This window comes from Balaenoptera ricei, chromosome 2, assembly GCF_028023285.1.
Source record: "Balaenoptera ricei isolate mBalRic1 chromosome 2, mBalRic1.hap2, whole genome shotgun sequence".
In the NCBI taxonomy this organism is placed as follows: domain Eukaryota; kingdom Metazoa; phylum Chordata; class Mammalia; order Artiodactyla; family Balaenopteridae; genus Balaenoptera; species Balaenoptera ricei.
This window is the reverse complement of record NC_082640.1, coordinates 54,313,307-54,333,327: the sequence shown is the minus strand read 5'-3', so window position 1 is coordinate 54,333,327 and position 20,021 is coordinate 54,313,307. Positions and strand designations below refer to the sequence as shown.

The following is a 20,021-nucleotide window of genomic DNA, read 5'->3' as shown; positions in this document are numbered from 1 at the left end:
CCTCCCAGAGTCTGGGCCCCAGCCCATCCTGTCCCCTCTCATGTAAGAATCTAGGACCCTGAGGCTCTGGTCGGCATGGAGGGCAGCCACCCTCCTGCCACTGCCCACCTTGGGCCACGCCTGTATGCTCTGTGCCCCTTTCATCCCGGGCTCAGTAGCTATCTCTGGCTGGCTGCCCTCTCCCTCTTCGCCACAATCCTGGCACCTGCCCACTGCAGTCTGGGGATGTCACCGCAGAGCTACTGAGCTGGTCTGCCCCGTCTGAAGCCCCCAGTGCACCCCCTGAAACCTGAGAGTGGTGCTGAGCGACCAGGCTCCTGCAGGACAGGGAAGCCTGCTCCCTCTCAGGAAGACTGACACCAGTGGGGCCACACCTAGGGGGAGGGGCTCTGCGGGCTCGCAGTACGATGCTCCAGAACTTGCCTTTTGTCGTGGCTGATCCGGGGACGTGACCACCACTGTGTTGCAGATGGTGAGTGCAATGAAGAAGTCGAAAATGTCAGACAGCTCAGGTGAGAGGTGGGCCAGTGGGTGCTCCTGGTGCCTTGCAAAGGCCAGGTACCTGTCACACTCGCTCACCTTCTTCAGCAGCTTCGGGTCGGGCGTTATGTCCTTCTCCTGGGAAGAACACAGGGGCCGAAGGGTCAGTCTGACCCAGTGACCTGCCAAGTGTCCTTTTAGTGCTTGACTATTTAGGGCACCTTGATTTTACTAGAAGCTGTAAACAGACCTTCACCTCATATATACACATGTCATTTTATAATGACAAATTATGTATAATCTTGATTGTATAAGAATATACAGCTAACATGTGAAATGAAATGCATATATTCTTATATATAAGAAGGTACACATGTTCTTTTTATAAAATAATACCTCCAAGAAAATATATTATTATAAAAGTAACATATCTTACTCAGAAAGATTTGGAAAAATAAGAGAATAACAGGGAAAATGTAATAGATCTGTATCACACCACCTCACAGTAATATATACTTTCTAAAAAACACACTTCTCTGCCTTTCCTTCGTCTTTTTTCTATACATTTACATTTTTAATCAAAATATTTTATACATAAATTGGCAGTTTCCATTTCCCCAAAAACATTATATTGCCTCAACTTTACCAGGCCTTTAATAGCCATTTGAAAATATAATTTTTAACGGCTTCAAAATGGACATACCATAATTTATTTGACCATTCCTTTATCACTGGGTACATTTTTTTGCTGTTTTATTGATGTAAATAACACACTGATAAGCTTCTATGCACAGAAATCTTTCACTGAATCACTAACTTCCTAGGTCAGAAAGTTGCGACATTTCAAATACTCCTGACCCATATTGATTGTGAAATTGATGTCAGGAAAAACTTCTCCAACACAGCCTCTCTGCTGCTCGGGTGAGAGCTCCTCGCCCACGTGCCCCATGTAAACCCAACAATCAGTGACCACAAGTCTAGATGACCTCTATTCAAATGGCACCTTCTTATATGGGTTTTGAAGGACATAAAAGAATGAGGCCACCATACGTGAACAAAACGGATTCTCCCTCTCTGGTCTTCACAAATTTTAGAAGTGAAAGGATCTTTTAGAGGTTGTCACTCACGTACTTCTGGAAATTTCCCTGCCGGATGAGAATGGTCCATAAATGTTTGGGTGACTGACAAGGCAAAGGAGGGATTTGGGTTCATCTCATTAAAACTTTTTTTTTTTAAATTTGACTTTGCTTTTTCACAGTTGTCATCTTGCACTGATGTTTTACTCATTTCATAGGGCAGGACGGACTTCCTCTCTGTCACCCTCTTGGGTGAGTCATCGGCAGTCCCCAGCCTGAGAAGCCTGGTAAGGGGACCTAATCAGTGTTTTGGAAAAGGTACAGCAGTGTGGGAAGAAGGCACTGGACAGAAAAACATCCCCTAACTGAAGAGGTAACCCCGCAGTGAAGTACAGACACTTTTGGTGACTGGGGGAAGTGACAGCAGGAAGGAGGGCTGTGGGACTCACCATGGGGCTGCTGAAGGCTGTGTGCTTGGACAGCATGCTGGCCCTCTTGGCCTCGGCACGGCTGCTGGTGCGCCGGTGTGACCTGGTGCTCTGGCTCCGATGCACGATTCGGATGCTTTGGTGGCTCCCGGTGCTGCTGCGCTGGGGCAGCGAGCCCCCTCTGGGCACCACCTCCTCCTCCTCCGAGTCTGCCTCCTGGTACCTGGCCAGACGCCGGGCTGTGGGGGAGGGGCACAAAGTGACATCGTGGGAGGCTGGGTGTGACACTGAGGGGTCTAGGTTCCACTTCCACAAGGCATCCAGCAGGGGACCCCGGGCCCTCGCCACCCTTGCTCTCTGATGGCGAGGCCATGTTTGACAGGGGTTTCCACTGAGGGATGGGGGATGTTCTCATTTACATGCACCTTCAGTGAACCCGATGGGGCTTATGTTCTCAACCCCACGTCACAGATGAGAAGACTGAGTCTCAGCTGTTAAGGTCACGGGATGCAGGGGCAGGGGGTCGAGGTGGCACCCAGGCCCATGGGATGCCAAAGCTCAGGTCCCGCCCATGATGGCAAAGGGGCCACCCCATCCCACAAAAAGTCAGATGTGGGTGGAGATGGGTTCACATACAGCCCCTCTGTTCAGGGGGAGCCCCCATGTGAATGGGGTGGGTGGGCAGGTGGCTGGGAGGCCCACAGAGTAGCTGGGTTCCAGGCTTTGACCTTCATGCCAGGGTCACAGGGCCACCTGCTTACTGGGGCTGTCAGGACAGATCACGCATTGAGCATCTGCCTTGCAGTCAAGCAGAAATAACGGTTCTCAGGCTGTGTTGACGGTGCTCTCCTGAGAGGGCTCCTTGCTCAACGTCAGGTGGGGAGTAGGTGCTGTCTGCACTCACCCCATGAGGATGAAGCGCTTAGCAGCAGAGAGGCTCACATCCTCCTGGGGTTGTACAGCATGGAAGAATGCTGCCAGAGTTCAGACCCAGCAAGCAGAGCTCCACTGAAGAAGACGGTGATTGTGATGCTGTGCTTGGCTCTTAGGGGGCACCGGGGAGCGACAGTCCCTGAGCCCTCCAGGGCTCTCAGTGAATCACAGAAGTGTACCCACACTGCTGTTCTTGCTAACAAGGGCTCTCAACACGTGTTCCTGGCTTTGCCCAGTTAGTTCAGCTTCTCCATCATATGTGAGCAACAGGAGACTATCCATAGGGACCACTCACTCCAAACAAGCAACTCTTAAGAACTTCCAGGGCAGGCCCGGTGCTGGGTGGCAACACAAGGCATCCTAACAGGAGGTGGCCCGTGTGAGGGGCTAAGAGAAGGGCCCCCCGTCTGGGCATGCCATGGTGCGGTCTGTCCTGTGGGCCAGGCCTTGAACTCAGCTTCTTCTTTGGGAAGACTTTTCTTTAGAGATAAGGAAAGGGAAGTCACCTGCCCATGGCCACCAGGCCGGGTAACTGCCAACCCCAGGATTCCACCTCAGGGAACTCCTAATTCCAGGAGAAAACTCCTGCACCCGCCCCCTTTTCCCCCTGGCAGTGAGGTGGTGAATGGATGGCAAGGAAGGGCAAAGCCTGGACTGGGCCTGTCTAGCTCCTAGGCTTGGACATTATGAGCATGGTGTCAGCCTCCCAAGGGCACATCTGCCCACCCACCCTCCCACAGCAGTGATCAGATGTTAGCCTGAAAGCAGACATCCCTCAGGCCACTGCTGGTGTGTCTGTGCTCTGCGACCAGGCAGCAATGGCCTCAGCGATGCCCTCGGGCTCTTTTGGGAAGATGGGGACAAGGAGCAGGTGATGCCCTGCACCGTCACCAGGACACGAGGTAGAGAGGAACACGCCCATGGTCTGTGTGGCCGGTTCAGGTACGCGTGAGCTGGGCTCTGTACTCACAGCCAAACCCGCCTGCATTCATTTTACTAACAGATCTGAGAGGTCGGACCATGAGAGCAGCTGCGAAGGGTGCCCGCCCAGGGGCCCATCAGTCACTGATCACAGCTCTTCTTTAAAACATGCTGCAGAGACACCTGGTTGTTTCCACCTTCCCCAGCAATGCTTTCCTGTGTCTTCTGGGGGCGATGGACCCCTTTGGTTTTATGGCAAGCATCTGACAACTGTAAAAATCCTTCTGTGATCTTACTTGGGATTCTGCCCCCAGAGCCTCAGTTCCAGTTCGAAGGCCGACTTCAGACCTGGTCCTCTGACTCCTTTACAAGCAGGATGAGGTCTGCTTTCAGTCCCCCAAGCTCTTCTGCACAAGCCTGAGGAGTCAGGGAAGGGGAGAGCCAGAGAGGGAGGCAGGTGGGCGGATGGGACACTGTTCCTGACCGGTTTTTTTGAGTGGCAAATAAAACATTAAACAAATTGGACACATTCTTATGCCTTCTGTTAATATGATTCTTTTTATCATGGAGGATATAGTGGATATCATGATAATTCTTGGTTTTATAAAACTCACAAAAATCTCATGCTTCCAGCAGATCTTTCCCACCAAATGCCCCTAAAGAACAGCTTCCTATTGATGCCCCCATGTTGTCCCCCTATTCTGTACTTGCTTCTGTTTCTGTGGCAAGGTTTCTTTGATGTTCTCAGATGCTGTTCCAGGAAAGAAGGGGAGTCCTGGTTGCAGAGCAGGTGTCCTCTCTCTCAGAGGCACGATGGCCCCAGAGACACTTCTGTGGTGCAGGGACCCCCTCCTGGTTTGGGTGGGCAGCTGGCTCCAGTCACCCCTCGACTTAGGAAGCAGATGGCTCCCCTGTATGTTCAGAGGGGACAGAGGGAGGCAGCCAAGGATGAGAAAAGGAGAGGTGGGAGGAGGGACTGCCTAAATTCCAATGTGAGGTGACACTTCCCTCCGGGAGGTTGTATTCCAGAGGAAAGAACGCAGCATGAACTGCCCAGTGCCCTGCTGAGAATTTTCAGCTGATAACAAGGAGACTGATGCGTGACAAAGGAAACATCTCTTTGCCTCTTGGTGTGACAGAGACCAGGTGCCTCTGAGGTGAGTTCCTCAAGGTTGCCCTCTTTGGTTCTGCTTGTCTGGCAGAAAATGAGTGTTTAAGCAGATGCCCACCACACCAGATAGTGCAGGGAGCAGGGCGCCATCAGCAATGAGGAGGGCCCTTTTCTATAGATGCTGGTCCAGAGTTGCTCTGACAGCCTTTCTGTTTTATTCTCCCTCAAAAATCATCAATCCCTGAAGCTGTGTGTGTGTGTGTATGTGTACACGCACGCACACACAGGCACGTGGGCATGCAACTCTGATACAGGAGCTCTCTGGTCCTGCCCAGATTGGGAGACCCCGTCCCCAGACTCACCATTTGCATCATGAGAATATTCTATGCCAGACACAGTGCATCTTCGGAAAACCATCTTATTCTCGGTTAAAGTGCCAGTTTTATCGGAGAAGATATACTGTATCTGCCCTAGGTCTTCCGTGATGTTCAGGGCTCGGCACTGCAGCTGCGAGTCTGTCTCCTCATCATACAACTCTATATCCTGGTTAATGAAGTACACTTGGCATACTTTAACAATTTCAATGGAAACATACAAGGAAATTGGGATCAAAACCTAGGAGACACAAGGCACATAGAATGAATGACCGTGAAGACCGGGAACTGCGGATTTAGTCCAATTTAAACGACAAAAACTACAACCCCAAGTAAGTAGGGACTATACTGTACCTTTCAGAGCTTACACAAGTTGGCTTAGAGTCAGTATTGTTAGAGTATTAGGATATTGGCAAAGAGTTTAAACTAGGACAGCCTATGGTGCCACTGCAGAGCGGAAATCCACTATCGTGTCTGGAAGTATGGAAACCATGGCTTGTATAGAAGCAAGCGTTTTCATATTACTAAGTTGTGCTTGAGAGAAGCTAGGAGAGGAAAAAGAGAAAAGAGAAACACAAAACACATGGCACATTCAGAGTCCTCATAAGAAAAGTCACCTCACACCCAGGCTGTCCCGGGGCTCCCGGCGACAGGAGCTGCCTGTCCCGCAGACACAACCCCACAGCTCAGAAGAGACAGTCTTTTCAGAGGCTGGTTCTGTGCTGAAGGACAATCTCTGTGATCTTGTACAATACAGAGCAGAGAGAAGAGGCTTTGAGAAGAACAGTCACGGTTATGCTTTGACAAATCAAGAATAACCTTCATGAAATCAACGCTTAATTTTTTCTTTATCCGTGGAGTAACAGTATTGAACTGATACTTATGGGCTCAGAATACCACATCCAGACTAACTGGGTTCTCTGGGTAACTTAAGTATATGTTAACGCAACACCTACTACAGGACGAACTCAAGTACATGTGATATAAGACAGCAGAACCCCCCTTCCAGGCAAAGGCTAAGCCAATATCTTCTGTTCACTCTGTGTCCCTAAGGAGGGTGGCAGAGATGCTCACTGCCCCTCTCCACTCTCACAGGCTTTTGGGGCATAGATTCTCAGTTAGTGATGGGGAATTGTTCAGGAGGTATGGGAACTAATAATAGTAATAATAATAACCAATGCTGCAAAATGCAATGCGATATCCTAAATTGACTCCTGGAACAGAAAAAGCACATCAGTGGAAAGACTAGTAGAATCCAAATGACGTCTGGAGTTTTGTTCGAGACAAAGTACCAAAGTTGGTTTCTCAGTTTTGACAATGTACCAGAGAAATGTAATAAGCTCACATTAAGACACACTGGTTGAGGGACACATGGGAACTCTCTGTACTATTTTTTGCAACTTGTCTGTAAACTTTAAAATTATTCTGAAATAAAAATGTAGGTTTAAGATGGGAATAAAGACGCAGACCTAACAGAGAATGGACTTGAGGACTCGGGGAGGGGGAAGGAAGTGAGAGAGTGGCATGGACATGTATACACTATCAAATGTAAAACAGATAGCTAGTGGGAAGCAGCCGCATAGCACAGGGAGATCAGCTCGGTGCTTTGTGACCACCTAGAGGAGTGGGACAGGGAGAGCCGGAGGGAGGGAGATGCAAGAGGGAAGAGATATGGGGATATATGTATATGTGTAACTGATTCACTTTGTTAATAAAGCAGAAACTAACATACCATTGTAAAGCAATTATACTCCAATAAAGATGTTAAAAAAAATGCAGGTTTTTTTAAGAAGTAATCGAGTGGAGGGGGGGTGGGATGAATTGGGAGACTGGGATTGACATATACATACTATTGATACTATATATAAAATACATAACTAATGAGAACCTACTGTATAGCACAGGGAACTCTAGTCAATGCTCTGTGGTGACCTAAATGGGAAGGAAATCCAAAAAAGAGTGGATATATGTATACGTATAGCCGATTCACTTTGCTGTACAGTAGAAACTGGGAAGGAAAGCCAAAGAAGAGTGGATATATGTATATGTAAAGCTGATTCACTTTGCTGTACAGTAGAAACTAACACAACATTGTAAAGCAACTATACTCCAATAAAAATTAATTTTAAAAAAAAAGAAGTAATTGAGTGGAAAAACAAAACAAAAACAACGATCGAAAAACCGACCCCTCAGAGCCTAAAAATCTTAAGAACAGCAAAGGAGAATTTTAACTTGAAAAGCACCCAAGAAAAGATCCTTTAGATAAGTCGGGTGGGAAAACAAAAGGCAACACATTTGTCAGATGAACCTGTGCTCCTCCCAGATGCAGAATTTGTAGGAAGTTCTTAGCAGACTATGATGATTCGAAGTTCTCATCAGAAAAGTAAAGCAATTGTCATATGGAACTTAGTACTGTTACCTGCAGAACTATTATCATTGTCAAAAACGAATAAACTGCAGCTGTGACTGGGGATAAAGAGGTGCCGTCAGACTCAGGGACATCAAATAATGATTTCTTCTCTTGATAGCGCTGCACCCATAGTCCATGTCCTGTAGCAAAGTTCAAAGAGGAACGTCATTCACCCGACACAAGTATATCGGGTTTTATGAGCCCGCCTGGCCACCTAAGAAAGCAAAAGCCCACGGTATTGTTGGCACTACAATCAGAGCGCTGGAAGGAAGGCCCCGGGACTTGGATTCTGCCTCACCCCAGGCCTTTCCCATCACTGGTACTGAATAGCACCACTGGTCATAAAACAGGAATTGGACGTGTGCTGGTAGCTGCCAATGAGAAACCCCAGAAAGGAATTTCCCAATGCCTCACTAAACACCAGTCTCAATAGGCTCTGAATACTGCCTGTTATTGTCCCTGCTTAGAGATTCAAAATTCACATCTCACAGACTCTGAAAAGCCAACAGCAACACACATTATTTCATCAACTGAGCCCCACACCTAACTGATGACAGAGCCTTTTTCATGCCCCATACACCTGTGCCTTTTTACCACTGAGTTCCAAGACCACATCACACCTGTCTGGTGTGTGATGGCAGCTGAGCGGGACACGGTGAAGGTCGTTTACCTGGAGGTCCACGCACTTCCCTGCCAGGCACTCCCAAAGCAGCATGCCAGTTTGGAGGCCACCAGAGGCTGGGGGTGCCAGACTCTGCACACAGCCTAACTGCTAGCCCCTTCTTGGGACCCAAATAATGTTTTCCCTCTTCTCACAGAGTCCCTATTAGTAGCATTTGTGCTTCTACTGCTCTGATTCCTGTTATCACCAGGTTAGTATCACTCTTTCCACTGGAATCATTACAGGAAGCATGATTAAGCCGTTCTTCCACCCCAGAAGATGCCAATTCGAAAAACACTAGTTTGCGGAGCTCATTCATCGAAGCGTCTCAACGTGGCCTTGCCAATGCAAACATCCCCTGAGTCCAAGCCAGTGACAAATGTGTGTTAATTAGAGCACTGGGTCAGAAGGAGACAGAGATAGCCCAGCAGGGGCCCCCGGTAGCCGTCCAGCAGTGCCCACTCATCGTGACCTCCGAGGAGACTTACCGACGGCCGAAAACAGAGACATACAAACGAGGAGGAGGACACACCAGAGCACGTCACAGTTCATCTGCCTCTCCAGCCGGCTGCGCTTGTAGCGGGGCCCGCTGTTGTTGAGCAGAGCCTTGGTCTCGTGTCCTGCGGGGGAGGCGGTGAGTCAGTGCCCAGCAGGGAAGGGACGGGCTACGCTGACTCCATGGATTGGAAAAGGGTGCTGCCATCCAATGATCCATATGGGATAAGTTCAGTCAGAAAAGTAGGCTCTACAATTAACCTCAACTATGTAACCACCACGGGGAAATGCACAGAAAGAAATAGGCTAACATGTTAAGAACACTTCTGGTCCAGATATTATTAGACATTTTGCATCTTTCTATTTTCCTGGTTTTCTACAATGGGTTTGTGCTACTTTGATAATCGGGAAAAAACCAAAACAACCAGGAGCAATGTCCAGGAATAGCCAGCCCACCATGCCAAGCCAGTGCCATCACAGACTGCAGGTGACACGCAGCACCTACCTGCGTAGATGACGATGCCCACGACGGCTTCTGTGTTTCGGATGGTGCAGCCTCGAAGCAGCAGGTTTTCTTTGTAGAGCCCTGCCTTTTTCCCGTTGTCGTGTATGCTGTCATGGAACAGTTGGCATGTGTCACGTGGGTGCTTACATGGCCTCACAGCTCAAGCAGCACCGCTCTGGGAAAGAAGGCCTAGACCCAGGACTGGGGAGGGGAGGGGTGGAGGGACTCAGCGGACCTTTGCAAGAGCTGAGATGGGGCTGGCGCTCACCAGTAACTGGGCTTCTAGAAGCCCCTCCAGAGCCTGATGTTTGTTCGTTTACTTTGCCCACAGGCTTTGTGAAATAATAAGAAATATATGATTTTGCCTCTGCCCCTGGTTCCTGACAGAGGGCTCCTGACACCTTTGTAAATAGAAGTCCTAGGATAATCTTTTGTTCTAATATTTAGTCTTTGACTCCAGTGTCTGGCACAGAGCTCCTAAAATTCTTGTAATTTCCTAACTGGTCAGAGCACTACGAACATCTTTTGTTCTAACATTTGGTCTTCGAGCCCGGCTGTTCCTGACACACAGGACTGAGCCTGTCACCTGTGGGATCTGATGCTCTCCCCAGATAGATAGTATCAGAATTGAGTTAGACTGTGGGACACCCAGCTTGGTGTGGGAAAAACCCACACGTCAGAATTGGTACCAGGACCATTGTAGGCTTTATGCCACGGGTGCTGGCCACAGCTAGAGAGGGCAGAGCCAGGAACTGGGGGACCGAGTTGGGAAGCTGGCCCAGGAAGGCCCTGCCAGGTGGTCTCTGCCCATGTCCTGATCATCACAGAGAACTCTGCTCCTCACCAGCACCTCATGTTGTCACAAGGGTACAAATATTTCTCTAGAAAAGGGGATCATATTGGTTTCAGCAACATTTCCTACATTCTGTTTTTCTTATTGAAAGTCATACAATTATTAGAAATATTAACATGTTAAATTTGAAATGTGGTAAACTCCATGATACAATTTTATACATTCAGTTTCACTGCTATTTAGATTCAGAGAATATCCCACGTTTAAGCAACTGCTTTTCAAACTCATCCTCTTGACCTACTAATGGCAGCCGCACCCCCACCCCTGTTGGTCAGGAGTGTGCTAGGGCCACACTGGGGTAGACGAGGTCCCGGGAGCCTGATGAATGGGTCACAAGGGGAGGCCCTGGAGGCTTTCAGAACTAGAGCAGGGGCCCAGCCTAACCTACATCAATCAGGCAGTGCCACCTGCCTTCCAAGAAGCCACCTTCTCACACCCTAGGTGGACAGCCCTCCCCAGCTCTCCCACACACACCCGCAGCCCAAACTCCTTCTCTGAAGTCACCAAGAATCCCTGCGGGTGTCACCCCTCCCACCAGCTCCTAGCAGTGCCCACTGATCAGGGAGCAGAGCTAGTTTGGAGAGGTACAAGGTCAGAAGAAGCCGTTAAGGTTTCCAGGAAAACAGCACTTCCTGCCACTTCCGGACCCTGGTCACAGCATGAGGGATGGGGCTGTCTCTCAACCTAAGACACAACCTGTATTCTTCACAACCAGGGAAATCAATATATTTTACGGTGAAGAAAAGAAGCTAAACAATAAAGAAAAGGCCAAAACACCATGCTGGGGGGACACATTTCCTGCAAGCCTGTTATTTACCAACATGGCATCAGTTCTTCTGCAGAACTCATGCAAAGGAACGTGCAGGAGGAGGGCCAATCAACACTGTGTGATGCCCTTCCCCCCACACCTTGTGGCAATTCCAGAATAAAGTTTTGCTTTAAAAAGAGATTCAAGACTGGAAACCTCAGTGCCAGCTAAAGCGTCAAGAGGCCCGAGTGCGTGAGACGTTACACACAAAACCCAGCTCCCGAGTCAGGAGTGAGAGAATGCCCACCACCACGGTTCTCTCTGCAACAGCCGCACATGGAAACCATTTCTCAGGACAGCAGTCAAGGATGAATCATCTAAATCAAACCAGTCATGCTTATTCAGAACAAGAGATGAACTCAACAGAAACAAGAAAAGGTATTACATTAAGCTTCCTTTGATGTGACCTACACCTTTCAGTAACTACTGTGCTTTCTAATCAGACCAAGCCAGACCAGAACTGATCACAGCAGGTATATCGGCCTGTTTAAGGCCTCCGGCGGCATACAAATGGCAATGGGGGCTGTGCTCTGAGTGAATCTCCCTGCATCAGAAGGGGAGGAAGGCTGGAGAACGGCGTCACCCTAAAGGTGCTTGGCAGTGCAAGTGCTGCCTTGGTCTCCTAAGGGGGAAAGTCCCTGCCAAGGGCGAATAGGCCCAGGGCCCAGCAGGCATGAGGCTCAACTCCAGGAAGACATGCATGAGAATGTGAGCCCATCACACTGCCCTCAGCACCTACCTCTGTCTTATGGCTTGACATGTGTCCCCCCCAGAATTCATATGTTGATGTCTTAACCCCAGTATCTCAGAATGTGACTGCATTTGGAGTTAGGTATTTAAAGAGGTAATTAAGTTAAAATAAGGTCGTATGGATGGGCCCTAACCCCATATGACTGCTGTCTCTGTAAGAAAAGATTTGGACACAGAGACGGACAAGCACAGAGGTTAAGATGATGTGAGGGCACAGGGAGAAGGTGGCTGTCTGCAAGCTAAGGAGAGGGGCCTCAGGAGACACGAGTCCTGCTGACACCTGGATCTTGCTTCCACCTTCCAGAACTGTGAGACAATGCATTTCTGTTGTTTAAGCTGCCGGGTCTGTGTCAGCCCGAGCAAACGGATACATCCCTTAACATTTAATCTAAGCCACTTAGAAGAGCTCCTTTAGTTCAAGTCCCCAGGCCTCTTGACTCATCCAAACAATCTCTTCTAAATCGAAACTGTCCAAAAGTGCCCTGGGAAATACCACACGCAGGACGTGGCAGGGCTCAGCTAATAAACTCCTGCCTGGCTGCTCTTTCTCAAGGGAGGCTGTGTCTCCTGATGGGCTTGCATGTCAGCTCTGTCCTTCTAAGTCCCAGCACTCGGAGGTGCTGGGGGGAACCAACCATCTGTCCAGACACAGGTGCAAGGTGCCATGGTTGTGACGCAAGAGAAGGGGGACCTTGGACAGCAGCCTGCAGCCAGCCCCTCCCTAGGTCACATCACCTCTAGCACCCAGACTTGGGTCTCTTCTCTGCTCCATTGCTGGCCGAAGCTCCACCACTGACTGGTCACACCTGGACCAGCACCCTTGCTGCCATTGTTCACTCCCCTCCTTATTTTTATATCCACACAGACATCAGTTTTCGATTTTGCCCCCTTCGCTAGCTACTACTTTTTTTTTTTTTTAATATCTTTATTGGAGTATATTTGCTTTACAATGTTGTGTTAGTTTCTACTGTACAACAAACAAAGTGAATAAGCTATATGGATACATATATCCCCATATCCCCTCCCTGTTGAGCCTCCTTCCCACCCTCCCTATCCAAACCCTCTAGCTAACACAAAGCATCGAGCTGATCTCCCTGTGCTATGCAGCAGCTTCCCACTAGCCATCCATTTTATATTTGGTAGTGTATATATGTCAATGCTACTCTCTCACTTCGTCTCAGCTTCCCCTTCCGCCCCATGCCCTCAAGTCCATTCTCCACATCTGCGTCTTTATTCCTGCCCTGGCACTAGGCTCATCAATACCGTTTTTTATATTCCATATCTGTGCGTTAGCATCCGGTATTTCTTTTTCACTTTCTGACTTACTTCTCTCTGTATGACACTCTAGGTCCATCCATTTCATTACAAATAACTCAATTCTGCTCCTTTTTAGGGCTGAGTAATATTCCATTGTATATATGTGCCACATCTTCTTTATCCATTCATCTGTCGATGGACACTTAGGTTGCTTCCATGTCCTAACTACTGTAAATACAGCTGCAATGAATATCGTGGTACATGACTCTTTTTGAATTATGGTTTTCTCAGGGAATACACCAAGTAGTGGGATCGCTGGGTCATATGGTAGTTCTATTTTCAGTTTAAGGAACTGCCATACTGTTCTCCATAGTGGCTGTATCAATTCGCATTCCCACCAGCAGTGTAGAAGGGTTCCCTTTCCTCCACACCCTCTCCAGCATTTATTGCTTGTAGATTTTTTGATGATGGCCATTCTGACTGGTGATAACTCTTTGTAGTTTTGATTTGCATTTCTCTAATGATTAGTAATGTTGAGCATCTTTTCATGTATTTGTTGGCAATTTGTATGTCTTCTTTGGAGAAATGTATGTTTAGGTCTGCCACCCATTTTTGCATTGGGATGTTTGTTATTTTGATATTGACCTGCATGAGGTGCTTTTATATTTTGGAGATTAATCCTTTGTCAGTTGCTTCATTTGCAAATATTGTCTCCCATTCTAAGGGTTGTCTTTTTATCTTGTTTATGGTTTCCTTTGCTGTGCAAAAGCTTTTAAGTTTCATTAGGTCCCATTTGCTTATTTTTAATTTTATTTCCATTACTCTAGGAGGTGGGTCAAAAAAGGTCTTGCTGTGATTTATGTCATAGAGTGTTGTGCCTATGTTTTCTTCTAAGAGTTTTATAGTGTCTGGCCTTACACTTAGGTCTTTAATCCATTTTGAGTTTATTTTTGTGTATGGTGTTAGGAAGTGTTCTAATTTCACTCTTTTACATGTAGCTGTCCAGTTTTCCAGGCATCACTTATTGAAGAGGCTGTCTTTTCTCCATTGTATGTATATTCTTGTCTCTTTTGTCAAAGATAAGGTGACCATATGTGCATGGGTTTATCTCTGGGCTTTCTATCCTGTTCCATTGATCAATATTTCTGTTTTTGTGCCAGTACCATACTGTCTTGATTACTGTAGCTTTGTAATATAGTCTGAAGTCTGGGAGCCTGATTCCTCCAGCTCAGTTTTTCTTTCTCAAGATTGCTTTGGCTATTTGGGGTCTTTTGTGTTTCCATACAAATTGTAAAATTGTTTGTTCTAGTTCTGTGAAAAATGCCAGCGGTAGTTTGATAGGGATTGCATTGAATCTGTAGATTGCTTTGGGTAGTAGAGTCATTTTCACAATGTTGATTCTTCCAATCCAAGAACATGGTATATCTCTCCATCTATTTTTATCATCTTTGATTTCTTTCATCAGTGTCTTATAATTTTCTGCATACAGGTCTTTTGTCTCCTTAGGTAGGTTTATTCCTAGATATTTTATTCTTTTTGTTGCAATGGTAAACGGGAGTGTTTTCTTAATTTCACTTTCAGATTTTTCATCATTAGTGTATAGGAATGCAAGAGATTTCTGTGCATTAATTTTGTATCCTGCTACTTTACCAAATTCATTGATTAGTTCTAGTAGTTTTCTGGTAGCATCTTTAGGATTCTCTATGTAGAGTATCATGTCATCTGCAAACAGTGACAGCTTTACTTCTTCTTTTCCAATTTGGATTCCTTTAATTTCTTTCTCTTCTCTGATTGCTGTGGCTAAAACTTGCAAAACTATGTTGAATAATAGTGGTGAGAGTGGGCAACCTTGTCTTGTTCCTGATCTTAGTGGAAATGGTTTCAGTTTTTCACCATTGAGGACAATGTTGGCTGTGGGTTTGTCATATATGGCCTTTATTATGTTGAGGAAAGTTCCCTCTATGCCTACTTTCTGCAGGGCTTTTATCATAAATGGGTGTTGAATTTTGTCGAAAGCTTTCTCTGCATCTATTGAGATGATCATATGGTTTTTCTCCTTCAATTTGTTAATATGATGTATCATGTTGATTGATTTGCGTATATTGAAGAATCCTTGCATTCCTGAGATAAACACCACTTGATCATGGTGTATGATCTTTTTAATGTGTTGTTGGATTCTATTTGCTAGTATTTTGTTGAGGATGTTCATCGTGATATTGGCCTGTAATTTTCTTTTTTTTGACATGTTTGTCTAGTGTTGGTATCAGGGTGATGGTGGTCTCATAGAATGAGTTTGGGAGTGTCCTTCCTTCTGCTATATTGGAAGAGTTTGAGAAGGATAGGTGTTAGCTCTTCTCTAAATGTTTGATAGAATTCTCCTGTGAAGCCATCGGGCCCTGGGCTTTTGCTTGTTGGAAGAGTTTTAATCACAGTTTCAATTACAGTGCTTGTGAGTGGTCTGTTCATGTTTTCTATTTCTTCCTGGTTCAGTCTTGGGAGGTTGTACTTTTCTAAGAGTTTATCCATTTCTTCCAGGTTGTCCATTTTATTGGCATATAGTTGCTTGTAATAGTCTCTCATGATCCCTTGTATTTCTGCGGTGTCAGTTGTAACTTCTCCTTTTTCATTTCTAATTCTGTTGATTTGACTCTTCTACCTTTTTTTCCTGATGAGTCTGGCTAATGGCTTATCGATTTTCTTTACCTTCTCAAAGAACCAGCTTTTAGTTTTATTGATCTTTGCTATTGTTTCCCTCATTTCTTTTTCATTTATTTCTGATCTGATCTTTATGATTTCTTTCCTTGTGCTAACTTTGGGGTTTTTTTGTTCTTCTTTTTCTAATTGCTTTAGGTATAAGGTTAGGTTGTTTATTTGAGATGTTTCTTGTTTCTTGAGGTAGAATTGTATTGCTATAAACTTCCCTCTTAGAACTGCTTTTGCTACATCCCATAGGTTTTGGGTTGTTGTGTTTTCATTGTCATTTGTTTCTAGGTATTTTTGATTTCTTCTTTGATTTCTTCAGTGATCTCTTGGTTATTTAGTAGCATACTGTTTAGCCTCCATGTGTTTGTATTTTTTACAGTTTTTTTCTTGTAACATATTTAGTCTCATAGCGTTGTGGTTGGAAAAGATACTTGATACGATTTCAATTTTCTTAAGTTTACTGAGGCTTGATTTGTGACCCAAGATGTGATCTATCCTGGAGAATGTTCCATGTGCACTTGAGAAGAAAGCGTATTCTGTTGTTTCTGGATGCAATGTCCCATAAATATCAATTCAGTCCATCTGGTCTAATGTGTCATTTAAAACTTGTGTTTCCTTATTTATTTTCTGTTTGGATGATCTGCCCATTGGTGTAAGTGGGGTGTTAAAGTCGCCTACTATTATTGTGTTACTGTTAATTTCCCCTTTTATGGCTGTTAGCATTTGCCTTATGTTGAGGTGCTCTATGTTGGGTGCATAGATATTTACAAATGTTATATCTTCTGGATTGATCCCTTGATCATTATATAGTGCCCTTCCTTGTGCCTTGTAATAGTCTTTATTTTAAAGTCTATTTTTTCTTATATGAGTATTGCTACTCCAGCTTTCTTTTGACTTCCATTTTCATGGAGTATCTTTTTCCGTCTCTTCACTTTCAGTCTGTATGTGTTCCTAGGTCTGAAGTAGGTCTCTTGTAGATAGCATATACACAGGTCTTGTTTTTGTATACATTCAGCCAGTCTGTGTCTTTTGGTTGGGGCATTTAATCCATTTACATTTAAGGTAATTATTGATATGTATGTTCTTATTACCATTTTCTTAATTGTTTGTGGTTTGTTTTTGTAAGTCTTTCCCTTCTCTTGTGTTTCCTGCCTAGAGAAGTTCCTTTACCATTCACTGTAAAGCTGGTTTGGTGGTGCTGAATTCTCTTAACTTTTGCTTGTCTGTAAAGCTTTGATTTCTCCATCGAATCTGAATGAGATCCTTGCTGGGTAGAGTAATCTTGGTTATAGGTTTTTCCCTTTCATTACTTTAAATGTATTGTGCCACTCTCTTCTGGCCTGTAGATTTTCTGCTGAAAGATCAGCTGTTAACCTTATGCAGATTCCCTTGTATGTTATTTTTGCTTTTCCCTTGCTGCTTTTAATAATTTTTTTCGTGTTTTACTTTTGTTAGTTTGATTAATATGTGTCTTGGCATGTTTCTCCTTGGGTTTACCCTGTATGGGACTCTCTGCGCTTCCTGGACTTGATTGACTATTTCCTTTCCCATTTTGGGGACGTTTTCAACTATATTTCTTCAAATATTTTCTCAGACCATTTCTTTTTCTCTTCTTCTTCCAGGATGCCTATAATTCAAATGTTGGTGCACTTAATTTTGTCCCAGAGGTCTCTGAGACTGTCCTCCATTCTTTTCATTCTTTTTTGTTTATTCGGCTCTGTGACAGTTATTTCCACCCTCTATCTTCCAGCTCACTTATTCGTTCTTCTGTCTCAATTATTCTGCTATAGATTCCTTCTACTGTATTTTAATTTCAGTTATTGTGTTGTTCATTACTGTTTGTTTGATCTTTAGTTCTTCTAGGTCCTTGTTAAACATTTCTTGAATTTTCTCTATTTCCAAGATATTGGATAATCTTTAGTATCATTACTGTGAATTCTTTTTCAGGTAGTTTGCCTATTTCCTCTTCATTTATTTGGTCTTGTGGGTTTTTATCTTCTCCTTTGCCTGTAAGATATTTCTCTGTCTTCTCATTTTGTCTAATTTACAGTATTTGAGGTCTCCTTTCCTTAGGCTGCAGGGTCATAGTTCCTCTTGCTTCTGTTCTCTGCCCCCAGTGGTGGCGTTGGTCCAGTGTCTTGTGTAGGCTTCCTGATGGGAGGGACTGGTGCCTACATTCTCATGGGTGGAGCTGAGTCTTTTTCCTCTGATGAGCAGGGCCATGTCAGGTGGTGTGTTTCGGGGTGTCTGTGACTTTAGCATGACTTTAGGTAGTCTGTGTGCTAATGGGTGGGTTTGTGTTCCTGTCTTGTTTGTTGTTTGGTGTGAGGCACCCAGCACTGGGAGCTGCTGGCTGTTGGGTGGAGCCGGGTCTTGGATTCAGATAGAGGCCTCCAGGAGAGCTCTCAGCGATTAGTATTCCCTGGGGCTGGGAATTTTTTAGTGGTCCAGCATCCTGGACTCGGTGCTCCCCCCACCAGAGCCTCAGGCCCGATTTCCGGTCGAGGGACCAAGACCCCGCAAGTTGCTCATTCCAGCAATAAAGGTGATCAAAAAAAAAAAAAAAAAGACTAACAAAACCCCAGACAAATGGTAAAAAGTAAAATCAAAAAAACAGAAACAAGGAAACACACACACACCAAAGAAGCAAAAACAGAACCATATAAATCAAAACGCAAGAGAACAACCAGACAAACAAAAGAACCCAAGAATGAAATCCACCAATTAGGAAGAAAGCTGACAAAAACACAAAACCAAAAAACAAAATCAAAGCAGAGTGCTAACAGAAGAATGAAGCAAAGAAACAAAACAAACCAACAAAAATGATTAAAAAAAAAGAAAGAGAAAAAGAGAAAGGAGAAAGAAGACAGAACAAAAGGAAGGCAACATAGAAACAGAAATTTAAAAAAAAGAAAATAGAAAATATATTTTTAAAAAAAGACAAACAAAACCCCAGAGAAATGGTAAAAACAAAATCAATCAAACAAAAACAGAGACAAGGAAACACACACATGTAAAAAAAACAAAAACAGAGCCAAATAAAACAAAAAGCAAGAGAATAACCAGACAAATAGATGAACTCAAAAATGAAATCAATTAGGATTAGAACCAACAGAAACACATAACCTAAAAACAAAACCAAAGCAATGTGCCAACTGAAGAATAAAGCAAGGAAACAGAACAAACTAATAAAAATGATTTTTAAAAATAGGATAAAATAAAGTAAAAAAGGAAAAAACACAGGACAACAGAAAAGCAAAGTAGAAATGGAAATATATTTTTAAAAAAGAAAGAAAAATATATTAAAGAAAAAGAAGAAGAAAAAATATGGGAAAAGAACACAGAACCAAAGAAAAGCAAAGTAAAAACAGAAATATAAAAAAAAAATTAAAAAAACGTTATAAAACATGGAGCTCCCAAGAAACAAAAACAAACAACAAAAAAAACTAAAACACCACCACCAAACACAAAAAGAAAGAAAAAGAAACCAAAAAAGAGCAACAAACAACAACAACAAAAGCTAGAACCAATGACAGAATGAATCAAAACAAACAGAATTAATAGTAATAATTATGTTTCCCTGGGGTCTCCACTGTAAGTGTCCTTGCGCACACCATGAGCCACAGCCCACCTCCGCCTCCCCAAGAGGTCCTCTGCCTCTGGGCTGGTCTCTGGACCTGCTGTGGGCCCTGTGGGGACCACTCAGACTCTGATCTGGCCTGATTCCTGCGTGTGCTACCCCCAAAGTCCACAGCTGCCAGAGGTAGACCGTTTTCATTTGTGGGAACACTCATTCTCTACTCAGGTATTCCACAGATGCAGGGACTACCTAGCTGATCACGGGGATTTAATCTTCAGCTTGTACAGCTGATGGAAAGATTTTTGATCTTCTTCCTTAGCCACCCTGTCCCTGGGGTTAAGCTTTGGTTTTATCCCCACCTCTGTGTGTGGTCCACCCACAGGAGTCCAGTCCTGAGGCTGCCTTCGAGCTCTTGGGTCAGTCCATGTGAGGACTGGGCGCAGAGGCGGTATGACTACTTGGATCGCAGAGCCCTGGCAGCGTCAAATGCACAAAGAAGCCAGCAGCCACGGGTGCAAGAGATATGGCCGTAGTGAGGGCCTTTTCTGGTGCCCGGCGTAAGGCACATGAAGGTCAGCCCTGGCCCGGCTTTTTCTGGTGCCCAGCTGCAGGCGCACGAGGGCCAGCTCTGAGTGTGCTTCTTTTATTGTCATCAGCAGCTCTGGCGTGTGGGGAG

General features: G+C 45.1%; 1 protein-coding gene across 1 annotated transcript in view; it reads right to left on the bottom strand.

Annotated features, from left to right (window-relative positions):
- Positions 1-20,021, bottom strand: part of ATP10A (ATPase phospholipid transporting 10A (putative)) — a 171,964-nt gene that overhangs the window by 34,203 nt on the left and 117,740 nt on the right. The window contains exons 4-9 of the mRNA XM_059912628.1: positions 9,395-9,501; positions 8,883-9,014; positions 7,743-7,873; positions 5,312-5,564; positions 2,006-2,223; positions 424-618 (exon numbers count right to left, since the gene is read on the bottom strand). Of these exons, the coding sequence (XP_059768611.1) occupies positions 424-618; positions 2,006-2,223; positions 5,312-5,564; positions 7,743-7,873; positions 8,883-9,014; positions 9,395-9,501 (1,036 nt within the window). The remainder of the gene's footprint in view (positions 1-423; positions 619-2,005; positions 2,224-5,311; positions 5,565-7,742; positions 7,874-8,882; positions 9,015-9,394; positions 9,502-20,021) is intronic.